At 53.2% G+C, this 20,631-nt stretch overlaps 4 protein-coding genes across 13 annotated transcripts; all 4 read left to right on the plus strand.

Moving 5' to 3' along the window:
- Positions 1-833: 833 nt before the first annotated feature.
- On the plus strand, positions 834-13,606 carry abcc9 (ATP-binding cassette, sub-family C (CFTR/MRP), member 9). 8 transcript variants are annotated; one of them, XM_049760282.1, is made up of 43 exons: positions 834-923; positions 2,136-2,185; positions 2,625-2,788; positions 2,873-3,011; positions 3,077-3,198; positions 3,312-3,478; positions 3,548-3,649; positions 3,710-3,850; positions 3,962-4,153; positions 4,738-4,890; positions 4,967-5,122; positions 5,206-5,340; positions 5,403-5,565; positions 5,636-5,676; positions 5,753-5,895; positions 5,958-6,066; positions 6,140-6,247; positions 7,135-7,207; positions 7,264-7,369; positions 7,462-7,488; positions 7,656-7,700; positions 8,054-8,155; positions 8,224-8,308; positions 8,404-8,484; positions 8,713-8,850; positions 8,937-9,062; positions 9,138-9,237; positions 9,295-9,368; positions 9,432-9,635; positions 9,707-9,858; positions 9,924-9,993; positions 10,052-10,209; positions 10,282-10,374; positions 10,435-10,537; positions 10,613-10,726; positions 10,796-10,916; positions 10,980-11,110; positions 11,178-11,256; positions 11,576-11,684; positions 12,169-12,272; positions 12,335-12,468; positions 12,575-12,637; positions 13,156-13,606. In XM_049760282.1, exons 3-43 carry the CDS (start codon positions 2,647-2,649, stop codon positions 13,291-13,293), a joined length of 4,743 nt encoding a protein of 1,580 aa, XP_049616239.1. In that variant the 5' UTR covers positions 834-923; positions 2,136-2,185; positions 2,625-2,646; the 3' UTR covers positions 13,294-13,606. The 8 variants fall into 8 exon arrangements, 6 of the variants coding, with proteins under 6 accessions (XP_049616239.1, XP_049616241.1, XP_049616242.1 ...); XM_049760284.1 differs by lacking the exon at positions 834-923 and adding an exon at positions 1,956-2,039; XM_049760285.2 differs by lacking the exon at positions 834-923 and adding an exon at positions 1,970-2,039 and having other exon boundaries at positions 2,133-2,185.
- Positions 13,607-13,809: 203 nt separating this feature from the next.
- kcnj8 (potassium inwardly rectifying channel subfamily J member 8) lies at positions 13,810-16,382 on the plus strand. 2 transcript variants are annotated; one of them, XM_049760466.2, is made up of 6 exons: positions 13,813-14,391; positions 14,676-14,824; positions 14,909-15,069; positions 15,166-15,305; positions 15,388-15,604; positions 15,717-16,382. In XM_049760466.2, exons 1-6 carry the CDS (start codon positions 14,045-14,047, stop codon positions 15,978-15,980), a joined length of 1,278 nt encoding a protein of 425 aa, XP_049616423.1. In that variant the 5' UTR covers positions 13,813-14,044; the 3' UTR covers positions 15,981-16,382. The 2 variants fall into 2 exon arrangements, with proteins under 2 accessions (XP_049616422.1, XP_049616423.1); XM_049760465.1 differs by having other exon boundaries at positions 13,810-14,391; positions 14,909-15,305.
- Positions 16,383-16,529: 147 nt separating this feature from the next.
- echdc3 (enoyl CoA hydratase domain containing 3) lies at positions 16,530-18,229 on the plus strand. Its single transcript, XM_049760503.2, has 6 exons — positions 16,530-16,720; positions 16,919-17,040; positions 17,114-17,211; positions 17,284-17,484; positions 17,569-17,747; positions 17,824-18,229. Exons 1-6 carry the CDS (start codon positions 16,575-16,577, stop codon positions 17,975-17,977), a joined length of 900 nt encoding a protein of 299 aa, XP_049616460.1. The 5' UTR covers positions 16,530-16,574; the 3' UTR covers positions 17,978-18,229.
- A 143-nt stretch (positions 18,230-18,372) lies between these two features.
- atp5f1c (ATP synthase F1 subunit gamma) lies at positions 18,373-20,625 on the plus strand. Of its 2 annotated transcripts, XM_049760500.2 has the most exons (9): positions 18,373-18,494; positions 18,929-18,963; positions 19,059-19,190; positions 19,266-19,473; positions 19,557-19,700; positions 19,778-19,842; positions 19,916-20,071; positions 20,200-20,296; positions 20,514-20,625. In XM_049760500.2, exons 1-9 carry the CDS (start codon positions 18,415-18,417, stop codon positions 20,515-20,517), a joined length of 921 nt encoding a protein of 306 aa, XP_049616457.1. In that variant the 5' UTR covers positions 18,373-18,414; the 3' UTR covers positions 20,518-20,625. The 2 variants fall into 2 exon arrangements, with proteins under 2 accessions (XP_049616457.1, XP_049616458.1); XM_049760501.2 differs by lacking the exon at positions 20,514-20,625 and having other exon boundaries at positions 20,200-20,300.
- Positions 20,626-20,631: the final 6 nt, after the last annotated feature.

Raw genomic sequence — 20,631 nt, forward strand, 5'->3', positions numbered from 1 at the left:
GTCAATTTTGAGGTCATTGCAGCATGGACAAAAAAAACATAAATGCGTATGTGTGTGTATTGTGTGCTGTGTGTGTATGTTGCTGGGGATGTCCACCACTTCCTGTGCAAGGGCAATTGGTCAGGCAGGCCTCAACTTTTCTCACACTGCCGACTTCAACTAAATACGCACGCACGACAAATAAAGAAGATTCAAATTAATAGAAGAACTCATTCTTAATCTATTTTTAAATAATCCTGAGGATGTGAATTCAACTTGTATGCAGTGTGTACGTGTGTAAACAGAAGAAGAGGAGTGGGTGAGTGAGTGGGAGTACTATTTGTCACACCCAAGGGAGATGATCAAATTGTGTGTGCGCACGCACACGCACACGCACACACACACAGCCTCCCAAAATGGCTGGGGGCAGTTGAGAGTATTCTTAATCCCGTGCGGGTGTTTTCCAGTGTCTTTATCCTCCTGGATATGATGTTTCCATGGCAACAACATGAAAGCGGTAATCGGTTTATGATGCTTACACATTCAATAGTATAAAAGGACTACATTTAAGACTATGCATAATACTCCACTACTATATGTCTACATTATATCATGTATTGTATGATGCAGGATATCTCTTTTCACTTAAGTGCTATTTATTCTTTTGTTTTACAGCGCCCCCGTCCTGCAGTGGCTTGTACGACACATTAGCGCCGTAATTTACAATATTTTCACATTGGTTGTGTAGAAATATGTAATAAAAAAAAAGGGAAACGTTACTGATGTTTTTGCGTCCATTTTTTGATGAATATGAGATTATTCTGATGCACCTGACTGCAATTGATGGCTATTTCCGGTGTTCATCATCACCTTAAAGACGTCGGAATTCCCCATTGGCAGTACTGCATCAAGTTTGAGGTGCCAAAAGCTGCTTCTGAGCCCGGGTGAGTGGTTCCTCCGTGTATGTCCCACCTCTGCTTCTCATGACGACAGTCGGAAAATGCACCTTGTGTGCAAACTGCTCCATACCAAACTTCATCGACCAAACGATCGATATAAGAGTCATGTCGTCATTACGGGATAATGCATTTCTCGATAGACCCCCCCCAAAAAATATTTTTGTCATCAGAAGGTTTATATATCATCGGCATTAAAATTGGACTTTTGTAAACATGCTTATGCGCAAAATGTGGCTTGAATGTAGGATGATCTCCTTGTGTTAGGTGGACGAAAGTGAGTGATGCTAACGAGCGGGACAATTTAAAATGTGAACACGTTGGAGCTTTCCTCTCGTTGAACGTTCTCCTCGAGCGTGCCGAATACAACCTTTATTCCAACAGATACAATATTTGCTGTAGTGTATGCGCGCGGCCGTATAATTATTTGTAAACGCAAGCGTGATCAAATCGATCCATTTCAGAATGGAGTTTGGACTGTGTCCAGCTATAACGCTCATTTAAGCCAAATTCCACGATGGTGTCACAGATGTGCAAATGAAATACTACAATAAATGGCATCGTTGGGGTTTCTGCTCTAGATTTCTCAATCGTATTCATATTTATGATTTTTCCAAACGGACCAATGAACATTTGTTTAGCTACCAACAAGAGAGCGATCTTCCTTTGAATTATATTTGCATTAGAAGCGCAACACAACCCCCTCCCAGTCGTAAAGTTTTGGAAATCTGATCGTCGACGTCGCGTCAAGGTAGCAGGAGTTAAACCCAATTTAAGTGGAAGTTAAAAAAGCGCTGCCTTCATATTAAAGTGGCCGTTAGTGACGCATTTCTGAGGGGTCAGACGTCACTTTTATCGCGCACACGCACAACTCAAGTGCACATTTTAGATTGATGTGTGAGAAAGTTCAATTTGAGCTTGCCAGCGCAAAAAATATCAAGTTTGGGAGAGCGTTTTTGTTATGCAGGCAGAAAGTAAAAAGTACATTTTATTTTGAAAATGACCGGAGGTAGTGTGTGTGCATTCCATCGAAGAAACGCGCGTCAGAATGCCGAGCAGCTGATCCATGCGCGCGTCTAAAAATAATCAACTTTATTCTCCCCGGTCAGCTCACACCACACCACCACATCTTTTTCTCTTTATTTTTTTCTTCTTCCCCCTCCCCAGCCTCAATCGTCTTTTTCATTTGTCCTCCAGCAGGAATGAAAATTTGTCCGTAAGGATTGCGGGACTTCTGTCATCTTGTTGAGGTAAACCTTGGACTTTTCATTTCCACTTTTCTCACTGGGAAACGAGTTGAGAAGACTCTACCCTCGTAAACTGCGTGCGCGGGTTATCATTGATTTATTCACGCAACTATGACATCATTGTCAACATGACGTCACCAGCGACCACCAGCGACGAGTTGGACTATGTTTGGCACATATGAAGTGTGCGTAGATGTTTGAGTCCTAGGTGGAGGAGGGTGTCAAGTGTCTTTAACGCTCAGAAAAATTCAGCGGTGCGCTTTGAAACAACTCTATTTTTCATTTGATTGGATTCTGATACATTTGTGTATTATGAGTGGGAGGTTGAATGCTCAAATGTTCCCAAACGAAGAAGAATAGCCGTAGAGCACTGCTAAGTGGCAGCCATGTTTGTTTGGCCCCTTGTCAGCTGGCCATTTCTTCTGAACGTTGCGCTTGTCAGACGGCGGCAAAGAAGCGCGGCCATGGGCTTGTCGTTTTGCGGCAAGAACGAGAGCAGCTACAGCGTGGAAAAGGGCGTGCTGAACAACTGGTGCTTCCTGGACGCCCTCAACCTGGTGCCTCACGTCTTCCTGCTCTTCATCACCTTCCCCATCCTCTTCATCGGTCAGTACACGCAACATCAGCGCACCCAAGAGGTGATCACTCGTCACGTGTGTGTGTGTGTGCGTGCGTGTGTGTGTTTGTCAGGATGGGGCAGTCAGAGCTCCAAGGTGCAAATCCATCACAACACGTGGCTGCACTTCCCGGGACACAACCTGCGATGGATCCTCACCTTCTCGCTGCTCTTTGTTCACGTCTGCGAGTTTGCCGAGGGCGTGTCCGACAAGTGAGTTGACTCTCCGTCCCCCCGACGCCGGATGATGCTGTTGTTGTGTTTGCGCCTCACTGTAGGATGATGGACACCACCCACCTGCACCTCTTCATGCCAGCCTTCATGGGATTTGTGGCGGCCACCACGTCGGTGGTGTACTACCACAACATTGAGACCTCCAACTTCCCCAAACTTCTCCTGGGTGAGATTTGCGTTACAATGATATCAATAGTTCAGCCCGCACGCGAATACAAGACGTTTGCTGCTGCCACCTAGCGGCGGGGGTCCAAAGCGCACTCCGATTGTCGTCCACAGTGCTATTCATCTACTGGGTGCTGGCCTTCATCACCAAATCCATGAAGCTGTGGAAGTTTGCCAAGGAAAAGATGGACATCCACCAGCTGAGAGTCTGCATCACGGCGCTGCTGGTGCTGCTCTACGGCCTGCTCATGGCCGTCGAGGTCAACGTGATCAGGATCAGGGTAGACCAAATGACGGAAGGTGCGGTCGGGTAAAGTGCGAGATGGCTGATTTTTATGCGCTCCCGGCAGAAGTACGTCTTCTTCGCCAACCCTCAGAAGGTGAAGCCCCCCGAAGACTTGCAGGATCTGGGGGTCCGCTTCCTGCAGCCCTTCGTCAATTTGCTCTCAAAGGTGAGAGGACACGCCGAGAGCCCTTTGCGCGCTGAGCTCAAGCTCCGCCTCCGTCGGTAGGCGACCTATTGGTGGATGAACCCCCTGATCATGGGGGCCCACAAGAGACCCATCGAGCTGAAGAAGATCGGCAAACTGCCCATCGCCATGCGAGCTCTCACCAACTACCTGCAACTTAAAGACGCCTACGAGGACCAGAGGGTGAGTTCCAATCAAAGAACGCCTGTGCTAACACCGGTGAGCCGGTCTACGGCGCTTTGCATTGTAAGTTAGCATGAAGCTAGCAGATGGTCAGCTCCACGTCTTCCGCAGACGGCCGAGAACCCGGAGCGGGCGCCGTCCATCTGGCGCTCCATGTATCGGGCGTTCGGGCGACCCATCTTGCTCAGCAGCACCTTCCGCTACCTGGCCGACCTGCTGGGCTTCGCCGGCCCGCTCTGCATCTCGGGCATCGTCATGAACCTCACGCTGGAGGGAGACGCCGGCTCCACTTCCGACAAAAAGGTGAGTGAGGCGCCTGCTTCGATCGAGCGGAGTTGTACTTAGCGTGTCCGGCGGATGGCGCTACGTTTCGTCATCCAAAGCCCGCCGCGGCATTTTGGCGCCGACGAAACCCGTTTGGTCGCAACGGGTTCCCATCCCCAAAGAGTGATTCGCTAAAGGTGGAAAAATCTCAATGTTGTCATATTTTTGTAAAGGTGACGCCGTTTTTGTGCTCGTTTTCACACTGGAATAATTCCGCAGCCGTCGGCCAAGACAAATCACTTAGCGTGTTGACACGACTTGATCTGATTATGGAAATTTCGCGTTGAAGATGGGTCGTTGGGTGGTCCCGCCGTCCAGTCAATGACTCACTGGGTGTGATCGCAAGACTCTCTGGGAAATATGTTACCCTTGCTTGTGTTGGGAGCGGTGGCCTAGCGGGTCACTCGTCCGCCTCGCAGCTCTGAGGTCTGTTGACGAGCACCCGCCGAGCGGTCGCTTGTTGTCACAGCTGAACGGCAGATGTCCGACGGCCGCCGTCGTTTGGATTGAGACACACCATTAGGTACAGCTACGTGTGTGTGTGTGTGTGTGTGTGTGTGCAGGAGAACCACCCCATGCTGTTCACCGAGCTGCTCCAGAACACGTCGGTTCTCGCCGTCCTACTCTTCCTGGCGCTGGTGCTGCAGAGGACCTTCCTGCAGGCGTCCTACTACGTCACCATCGAAACCGGCATCAACCTGCGCGGAGCCCTGCTGGTGAGGCGCCGCGGCGTTGTTTGCGGTGTGCCGCACGGCTCACCGCTCAGCCCCTTTTGGTTCTTCCTCCACCCAGGCCATGATTTACAACAAGATCCTGCGTCTGTCCACGTCGAACATGTCCATGGGCGAGATGACGCTAGGCCAGATCAACAACCTGGTTGCCATAGAGACCAATCAGCTGATGTGGTTTCTCTTCCTATGTCCCAATCTGTGGGCCATGCCTGTGCAGGTATCATCACCGAGTCTGCCATTTTGCTTTGAAGCAACCGCTATGATATTTATTTATTTATTTATTTTTTCTTCTTCCACCAGATCGTGATGGGAGTCATTCTTCTTTACTACCTGCTTGGCTGGAGTGCCTTAGTGGGCGCGTCCGTCATCGTTCTTCTGGCTCCGGTTCAGTACCTCATTGCCACCAAGCTGGCCGACATGCAAAAGAGCACCCTGGTGAGCGTTCTTCTCCCCATTTCCGACGTGGGAACCGGCCGCCAAGAGTTGTGTTTTTGCAGGAGCACTCCACCGACAGGCTGAAGAAGACCTCGGAGATCTTGAAGGGCATCAAGCTGCTGAAGCTCTACGCTTGGGAGAACATCTTCTGCGACAGCGTGGAGGAGACGCGAGGCAAAGAGCTGACCAGCCTCAAGACCTTTGCCTTCTACACTTCCATGTCCAGTGAGAAGACGGTGGAAAAGATGTTGTCGTTGGAATGCCCTTGCTATCATGCTCTTCTGTCCTTGTGCAGTCTTCATGAACGCCGCCATTCCTATCGCCGCCGTCCTGGCGGTAAGCTCCTACCCGCAAACAATCAAACGGATCATGGTGGCCGGAACCTTCTAAATGTCTGAGAACCTCCTCGCAGACCTTCGTCATGCATTACTTCATCACCAACACGGGTCCGAGTCCCGCGGAGGCCTTTGCCACTCTGGCGCTCTTCAACATCCTGGTCACGCCGCTCTTCCTGCTGTCCACCGTCGTCCGCTTCGCCGTCAAGGCGCTCATCAGGTTAGGCCCCTCCCTGGTAGAAATCCCCAAGGAGGCAGAAACCTTTTCATCTTTCGCCGCAGTGTCCAGAAGCTGGGCGAGTTCCTCCAAAGCGACGAGATCGGAGACGACAGCTGGAGGAACGGCGAGGTGTCCGTCCCATCCGAGGCGGCCAAGAAGCACCGCGGAGGGGCGAGTATTCCCCACTCGCCGCCGCCGAACTGCTAACTTGCTCACAAGCTAACTTGTCTTTGTCTGACTGAAGACCAAAGCCATCAACAGGAAGCAGCCTCTCCGCTACCAGATGGACAACTACGAGCAGCCGTCCAGGCGGCAGATGAGACCCAGCGAGACGGAAGATGTGGCCGTCAAGGTCAGCACCTTTTTCTTTGGGCAAGGTCTGAGCCGCTTTCATCAAATCTGCAACGTAGCGAAGAACTGGAGCAGATGTTTGTTATCACGACGACGTGACTCCCGAGGAAGCGGCCCATTCACACGAGAACGTCTTGCCCCGAGAGCGGCCTCACTTAAGGCGACTCTTCCTGTCGCATCCCCGCGGGGCGATGGCCCGCTCATTAGCCCGGCGAGGGAGGGAGGGGGGGGGGATTGGGAACTTGACAGACGTGATGGAGTCTGCCTGGCCGAGGCCCGGACTTTTCCAGCAGCTCGGTCCCGAAGGTATTAACCTGGGTCGAGGTCAACTACACTGGGAAAAGCCCGCTTGGTCTTTGCGCCGCCGCCGTCACTTCCCGTTCTCGCGTTTGACATTTGACGGCCTCGTTAATTTCACGCAGCGCTTCCTTTGTCCTTTATCTGCTCTCACACTCCTCTCCAGAGGCAGCGGGGAGTAGGAAGTCACGTACGTAAAAAATTCGGATCAAGTCGTGGTCGGAAAAAGCCAGTCGGGTTTCATTTACTCACAAACGACTCAACTTCGCCTTCAACGTGTGTTAGCATGAAGCTAACACATGACGGAAGGCTCTCACGACCCGTTGGACATGTTCCAGTGGAGATGGCGCTCGTGGGCCGGTGTCGCGCTGAGAGGGAGTTCTGGAGGGAGGGGGGGGAGGGCGGCCTGATAAAATAAACTTAACGGGAACAAATAAACCAAACAGAGGAGAGGAATGTGACCGCCGGGAAGCGGCGTGCCAGATCATCGGACGTTTTGGGCTTAGCTATTAGCTTAGCCCTCCGTGGCAGAGCGTGACGAAGCTGAAAAAAACCAAAACAAAAAAAAACAGACCATGAGCTTCTTTTCAGGTGAGCAACGGATGCTTCACCTGGGGAAGCAACCTGTCCACGCTGAGCGACATCAACATCCGCATCCCGACAGGTGACATGATCGTCGCTGACGTTGAATCCGGTGGTGGCAAACGTTGCGTTTTTCAGGTCAGCTGACCATGATCGTGGGCCAGGTGGGCTGCGGGAAGTCGTCGCTGCTGCTCGCCATGCTGGGCGAGATGCAGAGCATCAGCGGCCGCATCCACTGGAGCAAGTAAGTCTGGCCTGAGCGGGTAGCTTTTTTTGCACGTGTCGGCGCTTTTTGCACCAGCTTCTGACTTCCTCACCCTCTCGGCCACCCGATAGCGAGAGGTTCTGCCAGGGGCCGTTCAGGTACTTTCCTTCCTCCAGAACTTGCATGATCCGTGCAACTCTTTTCTTTTTTTTTTTTTAAGGTAATGAACTGTCCCCATGGAAACGTTTCCTCAAAAGCCGCCTTAGACTGCATGTAGCATGTTAGCATGTGTCGTTAGCTCACGCTAAAGTGCTACCTTTGACAGCCACCTGGAAGCGGTGGAGGACGAGGCCGGTGACCACGCCGCAAGGTAGCGGACAGACCTGTGACATCATCCCCCCCCCCCCCCCCCCCCTCTCCACCCCACCCATCATAGTGTTTTGGCTCCTTGAATCATCATTGCTGGAGAATTTTTGATTTGATTTCATTTTGATCGTTTGACATTATTTTTTTACGTGATTATTTGACTTATTTTTGAAGTTGGAGACTTTGTGTGGACCATTTTGTGCTCCTTCATGATGGCATCCTTAACACTCATGAACCTGAAGCCAACTGTTTTTTGCCAACTTCATGTTCTTGGCGTGGATGTGTGAAAAGAAAAAGGCTCCTCCCTCCCTGGGCGAAGCTTCGTTGTCCTCACTCTTGTTTTTGCTCTGTCCTTAGCAAGAACCGCTACTCGGTGGCCTACGCCACCCAGAAGTCGTGGCTGCTCAACGCCACGGTGGAGGACAACATCACCTTTGGGAGCCCCTTCAACAAGCAGAGGTGACAAAGCGGCCAGCGCTGGGCCCAAAAGCGTTTTGATTGATTGATTCTGGATTTTGCCATGTCAGGTACAAGGCGGTGATCGACGCCTGCTCTCTCCAGCTGGACATCGACCTGCTGCCCTTCGGAGACCAAACGGAAATCGGGGAACGGGTGAGACTCCCTCCCTCCCTCCCTCCCTCCGGCTTTGCTTGCACGTTGCCCCGCCTTTGCTTGAGTGATCGCCCGCTTTCCCGCTTTCCCGCCAGGGCATCAATCTGAGCGGCGGTCAGCGCCAGAGGATCTGCGTGGCTCGAGCGCTCTACCAGAACACCAACATCGTCTTCCTGGTGAGCACCGAGGCGTCCCAAAAATCAAGCGGTGTAATCGCATTAGAGCAATTAGATGGCGTCAGACGGAAGCGACGACCGCCCGACCACGTGTTTGTTATCCCGTCGCCGCGGCGACAGCAGCTCCGCTCGATTCCGATCCTCCGTCATCCGGGCGAGGTTAAGCGGTGACGCCGCCGCCTTGGGAAAACGTGCCCGTTGTCATGGCGACAGCTGTCTTCTCCTTAGGATGACCCCTTCTCCGCCCTGGACATCCACCTGAGCGACCACCTGATGCAGGACGGCATCCTCAAGTTCCTGCAGGACGACAAGCGGACCGTGGTTCTCGTCACGCACAAGCTGCAGTACCTCATCCACGCCGACTGGGTCAGTCCGAGTCCGGCCGAGCGAGCGAGCGAGCGTGTGGGCCGTCGAGCTAACGGCGCCTGAGCGCAAACTCACCCCTGCTTCAGATCATTGCTATGAAGGACGGCTCCGTGTTGAGGGAAGGAACTCTGAAGGACATCCAGACGCACGACGTGGAGCTCTACGACCACTGGAAGACGCTCATGAACCGGCAGGACCAGGAGCTGGAGAAGGTGAGTCCTTCCCTCCCTCCTTCTCTCTCGCTCTCTCTCGCTCTCTCGGGCCTCTGACGGCTTTGCTCCACGCAGGACATTGAGCAGGACAGCCAAACCACCCTGGAGAGGAAGACTCTCCGCCGAGCTTTCTACTCCCGAGAGACCAAAAACCAGATGGACGACGAGGATGAAGGTAGGTGAGCTTCAGGATTGCCACCATGGCTTTCAATCCACCTTGCCATCCTTTTAGAGGAGGAAGAGGAGGAGGAAGATGAAGACAACCTGTCCACCACCACAAACAGGAGATCCAAGGTCCCGTGGAAGGTGAGATGATTTTGATCCTGACTTTCATTGGCCGTGGTGACCACGATGACTCGTAATTGTCAGGACTGCTGGTGTTACCTCTCCTCGGGTGGCTTCTTCATGGTCTTCCTCATGATGTCCTCCAAGCTCCTCAAACACTCGGTCATCATGGCCATCGACTACTGGTTGGCCATCTGGACCTCCAACCGCACCAACCAGACCATGGTGGCGAGATCCAACGGGACGTGCCAGGTCCAAGCGGTCAACAAAAGCCCCGCCGACTCAGAGGTCCGCTCGCGCCATCCATGGATGCATTTGCAAGAGATGTTGCGCAATGTCTGAAGCGGGCCCGCTTGCAGGACTCGTTCTACCTGACGGTGTTCATAGTTCTTTGCGCGGCCGGGATCGCGCTGTGCCTCATCACCTCGCTCAGCGTGGAGTTCTTGGGGCTCTCTGCGGCCACCAACCTTCACCACAACCTGCTCAACAAGATCATCCACGCTCCTCTCAGGTGGGTCCTTCTTCACAGAGCTCTTCTCTGGCGGGAACTGGATTGTCCGTCTTTCCTCTTACCAGGTTTTTTGACATCACCCCCCTGGGGCAGATCCTCAACAGGTTCTCAGCTGACACAAACATCATCGACCAGGTACGTCTTTGTTGGGCAATGTGGATCCTCGCTGACATCTGGTCTGCTTGTCTTCCAGCACATTCCTCCTACCCTGGAATCCTTGACGCGCTCCAGCTTCCTTTGCTTGTCCGCCATCGGTGTCATTTCCACCATCACGCCTTACTTCATCATCGCCCTGGTGCCCCTGGCCGTGGCCTTCTACTTCATCCAGAAGTACTTCCGGGTGGCCTCCAAGTGAGTGAAAAGCTGCCGAGGTTCTTCAGCAGGTGTCGGGACCAATTTTTCGTTCCCTCCCCCACACGCCAGAGATCTTCAGGACCTTGACGACTCCACGCAACTTCCCCTGCTGTGTCATTTCTCCGAGACGGCTGAAGGTCTCACCACCATCAGAGCCTTTAGGTAAGGGCGCCGTCGTGCATCCAGAGGAGCCCGGAACGGAAATGATGATTTGTCCTTCAGACACGAGGCCCGCTTCAAGCAACGCATGCTGGAGCTGACCGACACCAACAACACGGCGTACCTCTTCCTCTCGGCCGCCAACCGCTGGCTGGAGGTCCGCACGGTGAGGCTCGCCTTCTTCTGCTGGTGTCGTGATGACCTTGAGAATCATCCGCTGATGTTCTCTCCCGGCTTTCAGGACTACCTCGGAGCCGTGATCGTGCTGGCCGCGGCCGGCGCGTCCATCTGGGGTTTCCGTTGCGGCCAACCGTCCGGAGGTCTGGTGGGCTTGGCTCTCACGTACGCCCTGACGGTTGGTTTCGTCGCCGGACGACAGAAGCTAAAGAACATCCCAGGAACATCTGCTTGTGTTTCGGTGCAGGTCACCAACTACTTGAATTGGGTGGTGAGGAACCTGGCCGACTTGGAGGTGCAGATGGCGGCCGTCAACAAAGTCAACAGCTTCCTCGGTACCGAGTCTGAGAACTACGAGGGATCCATGGGTGAGTCGGCCGCCGCCGCCGCCGCCGTCTTTGGAAGCTCCGAGCAATTTGCGTGTCCCGCAGATTCTTCTCAGATGCCGGAGACGTGGCCCGAGCACGGAGAAATCAAGATCCAAGACCTGTGCGTGCGCTACGACCCCATGCTCAAACCCGTGCTCAAGCACGTCAACGCTTACATCCAGCCGGGTCAGAAGGTCATTATTCCAGATGGAGATGGCTGGCGGTCCGAGTCTCCTTCTCACGCCTCGCTTTTCTGGCCAGGTGGGAATCTGCGGCCGCACTGGAAGCGGCAAGTCCTCGCTCTCCTTGGCCTTCTTCAACATGGTGGACATCTTTGAAGGTGAGTGTCCTCTCCTCATTCTTCTCTCCTTTTGTGTTGACGTGCGTGTGTTTAAAAGAAAAATGTTGCCGTCTTTCCGAGCTTCCCTTTTTTGGGAAAAGTGGCGCGAAGGCCTGACGGCTGTTGACATTAACCGAACCATATGAGATGATTTGGCTTGTGGTGGAGATGTAAACAACTGGCCTTGAATCCATTCTTTTTTCTTTTGAACAATCATCATGGCGTATCGCATTCCTCAACAATTTCATTTCCATTCGACTTTTTCCACATTGGAATGTGTGTTGCTTTTTTTGATGGTCTTCTTTTTTTTCTCCTCCAGGAAAGATCGTCATCGACGGGATCGACATCTGCAAACTTCCCTTGCAGACGCTGCGGTCTCGGCTGTCCATCATCCTGCAGGACCCCATTTTGTTTAGTGGCTCCATAAGGTACACACACACACACATGGCTGAAGAGACCACTTCCTGTTTACGTTCCAGCCCGGCTGTTTGATTTAAGTTGTAGTCTTTTTTTTTTTTGGGAGGCAGCTGCAGTGCTTCCAATAAATCTCGCAAGGGCTTTTTTTGGTTTGTTTTCCCGGTCCTTCACTTTCTATTGTTTGTATCAGAGCACTCGGGTCGGCCAAATATAGCGGACTTATCAAGTGGGCCGCTTGTTCCTTTGAGAGGGGCTCCGGAATGGAGCCTTGCGGAACACCGCTCTGCTCCGAAGAAGCTTTTTCTCGCAGCAGGAAGTGGGCCGGAGACCTCATGTGACTTTTTGCCTGGCTGTGTTTGTTTGGACTGTGCGTGCGTGCGTGAATGCGTGGGGTGAACGGTCGAGTGTTTCACAGCGCTCACCGCGTGTTTCTCGGCCCTTCTGACGCATTTGTGCAACAAATGTGGGAAATGAATACGGCGTGACCTTCCGCAGGTTCAATCTGGATCCGGAGCGGACGTGCAACGACGAGCGCCTGTGGGAGGCCTTGGAGATCGCGCAGCTGAAGAACATGGTCAAGGCGCTACCGGGAGGACTCGGTACGGACGCCTTTGCTTTTACCCGGGCCGCCTTCTGATTGGTCGCCCGTCCCCTTTTGCAGATGCCGTGGTGACAGAGGGCGGCGAGAACTTTAGCGTGGGGCAGCGGCAGCTCTTCTGCTTGGCTCGGGCATTTGTGAGGAAGAGCAGCATTCTCATCATGGACGAGGCCACCGCCTCCATCGACATGGCAACGGTGCGTGCGTGCGTGCGTGCGTGATTGCGTGATTGCACGTGTGCACCCAAAGGTTCCTCAGCGCCGGATGGAGAGCAATCCTAAACTGGTGTTTCTGTGCGTTCAGGAGAACATCTTACAGAAAGTTGTGATGACGGCGTTTGCCGACCGCACCGTTGTGACCATCGCAGTGAGTGTTGTGGATTTTGCACGTTTGCTTCCTCCTGCTTGGCCTTTGTGTCCTTTTCCAGCTTCTTGTCATTTCCACTCCAGAAGATTTCAACTTGCTTTTCTTATCCTTTGCCACTCTGTCCTGTTCTGTCCCGGCCGTCCTGTCCCGTGCTAACCCTTCAGCACCGCGTCTCTTCCATCCTGGAAGCTGGGCAGGTGCTGGTCTTCTCCTCTGGGATTTTGGTGGAATGTGACTCGGGTGCCAACTTGCTAGCACAGGAGGAGAGCCTCTTCAGTGTGCTAGTGCGAACACACAAGTAGAACCGGACCTAACCAGCCCGGCCCACGTGGACTCGGCCCCACCCACTCCTATTCTCTTTCCGTTTCTTCTTCTTCTTCTTCTCGCCACCGGGGGCTGGTTCTGGTCCTGGTTCTGCCAGAGACAACCTGGTTAGTAGCAAAGAGTAACATTGTTAGTTGAGTTGCTCAGTGTGTGTCCTGCTCCCCCCCTCCCCTCCCCCTCCCTGCCCTCCTCAGCACCGCGTGCACACCATCCTGACGGCCGACCTGGTGATCGTCATGAAGCGCGGGAACATCCTGGAGTACGACAAGCCCGAGACGCTTCTGGAGCAGGAGGACGGCATGTTTGCCTCCTTCGTCAAGGCTGACATGTAGCGGCGGCGAGTGCCACTTGTCGTTCGCAATGTTTGGGTGCGGCACACGCCCCGACGTTTCACTTTGACTCGGGCACTAAACGTTGAGCCCAAAAACAGAAAGAAAACTTCAGCATCATGTAACAACATTTTTTTTTTTTTTTTTTTCTGGTGCGGCAGTCACACATGTTGGGCCGAGCGCATGTTGTTTTATTCCCAAGATGACTTCACTTGAGTCTTTTACCTTCTGCATGACGTGTTGCTTTGATTCCTATTCAGCATTTGTACAATGCGACCGAGTCGTGTGCATTAAAGTCCTTTTGTAATCTTTGCAAGCTGATGACTATTTTTGCCAATCGAAACATTTGCTGGCTCCTCCCCCGGGCGTTTTTTATTTGGGAAGGACTTATTTCTGGTGAGCGATATGTTACTAAATAGCGCCACCTGGCGGCTCGACCAAGAACCCATTTCCCTCAACTTTTGTCACATTTCAAGTCAAAGGGAGCACTTTAAACGGAAGTTGTTGAGCTCATTTGGGCATCTTTTTGATGGCGTTTTATTGCCTGGGTGGGTGCCTTTGAATTGACGCTTCGGGAAAGCAGCGCTACCGGGTCCGGCTTGAGGAGGTCGTAAAGCCGGCCCAGCAGAGGCGCCTCCCAACCAGCGCCGAAATGTGCGCGCGCGCGCGCACGTCAGAGGCGCTGAGACGACGTGCGTAAAAGGCGCACAAGAGCGAAGCGAGGCAGGCGAGCGAGCGAGCGAGCAAACCAATCATGCTGGCTCGAAAAAGCATTATCCCGGAGGAGTTCGGCTTGCCGGGGCTGGCGTCCCGCGTGCCCCGCAAGCCGGTGTTCCGCGACCGCATCAACAAGGCGCGCTTCATCGCCAAGAACGGCTCGTGCAACTTGGCGCACAAGAACATCCGCGAGCAGGGCCGCTTCCTGCAGGACGTCTTCACCACGCTGGTGGACCTCAAGTGGCGCTTCACGCTCGTCATCTTCACCACCACCTTCGTCAGCAGCTGGCTACTCTTCGCCATGAGCTGGTGGCTGGTGACGTTCGCGCACGGAGACATGGACCCCGAACGTCTCGACGGCGCGCACTGCGTCACCGGAGTCAAGTAAGTGCTCAGGCTGCAGCTTCAAAACTCGCCTTTTGACGTCACCTCGTGACGCAGGTTTCTGATGAGGTTTCCCTCATTGAAGTGACTTTTTCAAGCGAGAGAATGTCTTTCTTTGGTCCCGCCCACGCGGCCTTCTCCCTCCTCTGATTGGTTGCTGGCTCACATAACAAATGAAATGAGGCCATTTGGCTTAAATGGTGGTTTTGTTCCATGAGCACGATGGGACTGATCTCTTTTAGCAGTCACGGTTCACACTTGTGCGTCCTGCCTGTCCCGCCCAGGTCGTTCACGTCGGCCTTCCTGTTCTCCATCGAGGTGCAGGTGACCATCGGTTTCGGCGGCCGCATGATCACCGAGCAGTGTCCCGCCGCCATCACGGTCCTCATCCTGCAGAACATCGTGGGCCTCATCATCAACGCCGTCATGCTGGGTAGTCGTCAACGTAGACCGAGCCCGGTGACCCCAACGTGACCTCAACGTGACCCCAACGTGACCCCGCCCGCTTTTGCTCCAGGTTGCATCTTCATGAAGACGGCGCAGTCCAACCGGCGCGCCGAGACGCTCATCTTCAGCCGCCACGCCGTCATCGCCGTGCGCAACAACCGCCTGTGCTTCATGATCCGCATCGGCGACCTGCGCAAGAGCATGATCATCGGCGCCACCGTCCGCCTTCAGGTCGCTCTTTCTATTTGTTGGATTGCTATTGCGATTTTGCCAATCGTGTCGACCTCACGTTGTCTGTCCTTCTGCTGCTCCGCCGTGCGTTTGCAGGTGGTGAGGAAGACGACCACTCCCGAGGGCGAGGTGATCCCCATCCACCAGATTGACGTCCAGACGGAGAGCGCAACGTCCAGCAACAGCCTCTTCCTGCTCGCCCCGCTCATCATCTGCCACGTCATCGACAAGAACAGGTGGGTCCTCCATCGCCGCCCGCCTTTCTTGCGGCGGCGCGTGCTAGCGTAGCACCTGGGCTCACGCGCCTCTGCCCGGCAGTCCGCTGTACGACCTGTCGGCCATGGAGCTCCAGTGCAGCGACCTGGAGGTGATTGTCATCCTGGAGGGCGTGGTGGAGACCACCGGCATCACCACGCAAGCCCGCACCTCCTACATCTCCGAGGAGATCCAGTGGGGCCACCGCTTCGTTCCCATCGTCACCGAGGAGGAGGGCGTCTACTCCGTCGACTACTCCAAGTTCGGCAACACAGTGCGGGTTGGTCACGCGGCGGCCATATTAGAGAGGAAAACCGCTTCCAAATAGGGGACGGGTTGTAACTCACGGAGGAACTCTCAGTCCAAGGTTTGCTTGTGTGCTACGACGACAGGTGGGCACGCCCCGCTGCAGCGCCCGCGAGCTGGACGAGAAGCCGTCCATCTTGATCCAGACGATGCAGAAGAGCGAACTGTCACACCAGAACTCCCTGAGGAAGAGGAACTCCATGCGGCGCAACAACTCCATGCGCAAGGGTGCCGGCGGAGGCGGCGGCAGCAGCGGGAGCTTGCGACGAAACAACTCCGGCATGCTCTCGTCCAAAGTCCAGTTCTTCACGCCGGCCGAGGGCGGTCAGAGCGTGAACGCCGTCACCTGACAGGAGGCCTGGGTCCTGCTGCTTTGCTGTCTGCGTGTGACCTCTGCCCCCCCCTGGGACCTCTTCTTCTTTGTCTTGCCCTAACTTCATTGGCAACATTTCCAGAGCTAACACCTGCACCTGCAGATACCGCAAGACTGAGATGAGGGAGTTGCTTCCAGGTTGCCATGGTTATGCTTCACTCAGAAATGATGCAGAAAAAAATCTATAGCACTTTTTCATTCTTTTTTCAGGCAAAAGTGTTGCCTTAGTCCTCAAAATGATCACTTTTTACAATAAATCAATTTTGGAGGAGAAAATGTTGCCTTATAATGAGCCTGATAATGATCACTATTTGTCATAATCAATGTTTGTCCATTAAAAAAACAATGAAATAAATAACCAACCATTTCCCTTTCTGAATATGACACGAATGAACATTGTTTGGCTTTGTGTAGGAAAGATTCAGGACATTTTGTCGATATACTGGTGCTGATTGAAAATGAATGAAAATACGAAAAACAAACAAATAGGGTGGTCGCGCGAGCTTGACGTCACCGATGTGCTACGTCACAGACCCGGAAGTGACAGGGGTTTGTTTTGAACGGGTCAAAGATGGCTGCAGCGCTCCGTAGGTTGTTGTGCAGCAACGTGAGCTATGTCACCAGCTCACGTTTGCTGACTGGACGTCGGTACTTCTCAAACAGAACGGAACCGGAAGCACAACCACTGACTGTGCGCAGCCAGGAGAACGGCATTAGGTGACGAACTGGCTTGAAAAAGAACAACACTTCAATGTATTTACAATGCAAACCACAGCAGTCAGCTAGTAAATGAGTTTCAAGGTCTCTCATGAAATCGATTTTGTTCTTTTAACATGCTTTCCTTGTTCTGCTGCTTCCTGTTTGTTGTAACTTCATGTCAAAAAGTTCAACATGTGAATTTCTCTCCATTTGTAGAAGAATAATACTGAACAATCCCAAAAAAAGGAACGCTCTGTCTCTGTCCATGCTGGAGTCTCTCCGAGAGGACATCTTGACTGATGTGGACAGCCAAGATCTTCGAGTTATCATCATATCAGGTATCCCATGGAAATAATATGTATAGTTGGCCACTTTCTCAACTTGTGTCACTATTTCTTGCGCGTGTGTTAGCTGAAGGTCCCGTGTTTTCCTCTGGCCACGACTTGAAGGAGCTGACGTCAGCCCGGGGTCGAGAGTATCACACCCGTGTGTTTCACACGTGCGCGCAGGTTAGCCGCTTTACCCGTCTGTATTGATTCACTTCTTGAGCGTATTTATTGAGGTGTCTATTGCACGGCCAGGTGATGACTCTGATACAAGACGTGGCCGTCCCCGTCATCGCCATGGTGAACGGCGTGGCCACAGCGGCGGGCTGCCAGCTGGTGGCCAGCTGCGACGTGGCGCTGGCGTCCGACAAATCCACCTTCGCCACCCCGGGCGTCAACGTGGGGCTCTTCTGCTCCACGCCGGCCGTGGCCATCGGCCGAGCCGTGCCCAGGAAGGTGCCGTGTGACGCTGCGACGCTGAGGCTATTCATTAGCATCGTTTGTTAACATGAAGCTAGTTTTGTGACTTGTGCCCGGCAGGTTGCCATGGAGATGCTTTTCACGGGCACTCCCATCTCCGCCCACGACGCTTTGCTGCACGGGTTGCTCAGTAAGGTCGTTCCGGAGGAGCGATTGGAAGCGGAGACCATGGCCGTCGCCCGGCGCGTGTGCGGGGCCAGCCGACCCGTGGTGGCCCTCGGCAAGGCCGCCTTCCACAAGTGCGCGCCGTGACGCTTGAATGGCGACGTGGCCACGTTTGCTTTGCTTTGCTCATTCTGTCTTTTCTCCCCCAAGACAAATGTCTCAAGGACGAGATGCGGCGTACGCCACCGCCTCCAAGGTGATGGTGGACAACCTGGCTTTGAGAGACGGCCAGGAAGGAATACGAGCCTTCATCGAGAAACGCAAGCCGGTGTGGAGCCATCAAGTGGAAAACGTCCACGATTGACGCACGTTGCTCGGACGGACCTTGTGTGTTTCGGACGGACATCATCAGACCTATTCCTGCGTGCCTTAAAGAGCTGCATTGTGAAGGGACATTTAATTTAATGGTACTTAAATACCCATGTTTAATTTTAAATGTTTTGGGAATAATTAAGCACGATTTTTGTTTAATGTACATATATAGTGTTTATATTCAAACTGTGCAGATTGTTACAGCATATACAATACAATTAAACACTATGTTTTTGGAGTAAAACGTTTCATTTTTGGTTTTACTGTATTTTATTGTTCGTCATTATGGTTTGGTACTCTTAAAGTCAAGTGTTTTTTTTTTTTTTTTAATCGACAATACAAAAAGAAATGATGGGAATTCGTTCATCTGATTTTCCTTGCGAGTCCGTGAAGGCATCAGCGGTGCCTGCGTTTCCCTTGACTGTGCGCATGCGCAGTGCTGCCAGTCTGACCTTCATAGGAGCGAACATGTTGGCCAGGACCAGCGCCTTGGTGTTCTCCCCACAATGGTAACGAAAAGTCGCACTCTGCCACTGTTTTCTCGATCACCTCTGTTGCGTTGTGTCTCCAAGTGCGTCTTGTGCAAAAGACGTGAACCGTGTTGGGCCTAACTGAAAGTTATTGAAAGCTAAAGGACGTGCTAACGTGGAGGCCGCGGCTAATGAATGACAGCGGCTAGGCGGCTAATGCTAAATAAGACGGTGGTGACATTGTCGTATTAGTGCTGTTCTTTTAAGCCAACACAGAAGTGAAGTGTTTTAAGACAAACCACCTCGTATTGCTCAGCTATGCGTTAGTCTGCAGTGTTGGCAACACACATTTGCGCAAGTGTCCCCCTTTGCTGTCATTTTACAATAAAATCAAAAGTGGATGTATGATTATGCACAATGCAACATTTATAGTGTTTTGCACAAGTTGCATTCATGTGTGTTTGTTTTAACAGTGGGCAGATCAGGAACATGGCCACCTTGAAGGACAGTAAGTTCATGACATCCTGGTCCACTGATGTAAAATTAGATATTGTGCCGCGGCACGTTGTCAACTGAACTAACCGTGTGTCCGATTGCGTCTAGTCACCATCCGGCTGAAGTCCATCAAGAACATCCAGAAGATCACCAAGTCAATGAAAATGGTGGCCGCCGCCAAGTACGCTCGGGCTGAGAGGCAGCTGAAGCCCGCCCGGGTCTACGGCACCGGCGCCCTCTGTACGTGCACTTGGAATTGGTCCCGGCGCCCTCTTGAAAACAGCCAAAGCTTGACTCCTCCGCTGTGTCCCGCAGCTCTCTACGAGAAGGCCGAGATCAAGGCGCCCGAGGACAAGGCGGCCAAGCACCTGATCATCGGCGTGACGTCGGACCGTGGGCTGTGCGGTGCCATCCACTCCGGCGTGGCCAAGACCATCAAGAATGAGATCGCCAACCTGACGGGCAGCGGCAAGGAGGTGATGGTGGTCAACGTGGGCGACAAACTTCGAGGTCTGCTGCACAGGTACGAGCGCGCGCCGCGCCGGGCCCGCCCCGCCCCGTTGCGCCCGCCACCGTGCAGCTGAAGTGTTTTTGCCTTGTGGTCAGGACTCACGGCAAGCACATCGTGCTCAACTGCAAGGAGGTGGGCCGCAAGCCCCCCACTTTTGGCGACGCCTCCGTCATCGCCGGCGAGCTGCTCAACGCCGGCTACGAGTTTGACCAAGGAGCCGTTGTCTACAATCGCTTCAGGTCTTTGACTTGCCCGTCCTCCTCAAATGTGTCTGCAAGTAGCTTTGTCATTAAAGAGAAATGTTCTCCCCATGCAGGTCTGTCATTTCCTACAAGACGGACCAGAAGCCGCTTTTCTCCAACGACGTGGTCGCAAACGCAGGTAAGGTCTCGGGCCGCCTTTGCCCCCCCCCCGCCAAGCTCTGCGATGCTCCAACTCGGGCCGTTCTCCGCAGAGACCATGGGCGTGTACGACGATATCGACGCCGACGTGCTGAGGAGCTACCAGGAGTTTGCCATGGTCAACATCATCTACCTGGCGATGCGGGAGTCATCCACCAGCGAACAGAGCGCCAGGATGACCGCTATGGACAGCGCCAGCAAGAACGCTTGTAAGCCGGACCCGCTTTCACTGTTTGGTGGCAAACTTTCTGGGCCAGGCATTGATGGGTTCTTCCTGTTGTTTTTTTTTTTCTCCTCCCCTTTTGATTGACAACGTGCCTCCGCTCCTGCTCGTCAGCCGAGATGATCGACAAGCTCACCCTGACCTTCAACCGCACCCGACAGGCCGTCATCACCAAGGAGCTGATCGAGATCATCTCCGGAGCCGCCGCGCTGTAAGTTTTCATCTTCACAGCTTCGTGGCCTTCAAAACCTTCTAATGCTCTCGCACGTTTTGCATCGATCCGCTGCACTGAATTCAGGAATTGAGCCTTGCAGGAGGTAACCCGGTAGACGTCAACGTGCTTTGACTTAGTTAGCCGCTACGTTAGCCAGCAGTGTGGTTTTGTTGATTTCTTGTGTTTTGGAACGACGGGAATTCTTTCTTGGCAGGTAAGCGACGAGGTGAACCTCGACGGACGTTTCCGAGCGAAGCCGACGTGTCCGGCCACGTTTATGCTTGTGTTTGTAAAATATACGCAGAGAATAAAGACCTTACACCATCCGCTCG

This window comes from Syngnathus scovelli, chromosome 22 (assembly GCF_024217435.2).
Source record: "Syngnathus scovelli strain Florida chromosome 22, RoL_Ssco_1.2, whole genome shotgun sequence".
Classification (NCBI taxonomy): Eukaryota; Metazoa; Chordata; class Actinopteri; order Syngnathiformes; family Syngnathidae; genus Syngnathus; species Syngnathus scovelli.

What these genes read in the sequence shown, in the direction of transcription:
- kcnj8 (XM_049760465.1), top strand. Translation starts at nt 14,045, where the DNA reads ATGCTGGCTCGAAAAAGCATTATCCCGGAGGAGTTCGGCTTGCCGGGG. An exon ending in CATCAACGCCGTCATGCTGG is followed by an intron (nt 14,825 to 14,908) that starts GTAGTCGTCAAC and finishes CTTTTGCTCCAG; the next exon opens with GTTGCATCTTCATGAAGACG. An exon ending in AGTTCGGCAACACAGTGCGG is followed by an intron (nt 15,605 to 15,716) that starts GTTGGTCACGCG and finishes CTACGACGACAG; the next exon opens with GTGGGCACGCCCCGCTGCAG.
- echdc3 (XM_049760503.2), top strand. Translation starts at nt 16,575, where the DNA reads ATGGCTGCAGCGCTCCGTAGGTTGTTGTGCAGCAACGTGAGCTATGTC. An exon ending in TGTTTCACACGTGCGCGCAG is followed by an intron (nt 17,212 to 17,283) that starts GTTAGCCGCTTT and finishes TTGCACGGCCAG; the next exon opens with GTGATGACTCTGATACAAGA. An exon ending in GGCAAGGCCGCCTTCCACAA is followed by an intron (nt 17,748 to 17,823) that starts GTGCGCGCCGTG and finishes TTCTCCCCCAAG; the next exon opens with ACAAATGTCTCAAGGACGAG.
- atp5f1c (XM_049760500.2), top strand. Translation starts at nt 18,415, where the DNA reads ATGCGCAGTGCTGCCAGTCTGACCTTCATAGGAGCGAACATGTTGGCC. An exon ending in CTACGGCACCGGCGCCCTCT is followed by an intron (nt 19,191 to 19,265) that starts GTACGTGCACTT and finishes TGTGTCCCGCAG; the next exon opens with CTCTCTACGAGAAGGCCGAG. An exon ending in GTTGTCTACAATCGCTTCAG is followed by an intron (nt 19,701 to 19,777) that starts GTCTTTGACTTG and finishes CTCCCCATGCAG; the next exon opens with GTCTGTCATTTCCTACAAGA.
- abcc9 (XM_049760282.1), top strand. Translation starts at nt 2,647, where the DNA reads ATGGGCTTGTCGTTTTGCGGCAAGAACGAGAGCAGCTACAGCGTGGAA. An exon ending in CCAAGAAGCACCGCGGAGGG is followed by an intron (nt 6,067 to 6,139) that starts GCGAGTATTCCC and finishes GTCTGACTGAAG; the next exon opens with ACCAAAGCCATCAACAGGAA. An exon ending in GGCGCTACCGGGAGGACTCG is followed by an intron (nt 12,273 to 12,334) that starts GTACGGACGCCT and finishes CCCCTTTTGCAG; the next exon opens with ATGCCGTGGTGACAGAGGGC.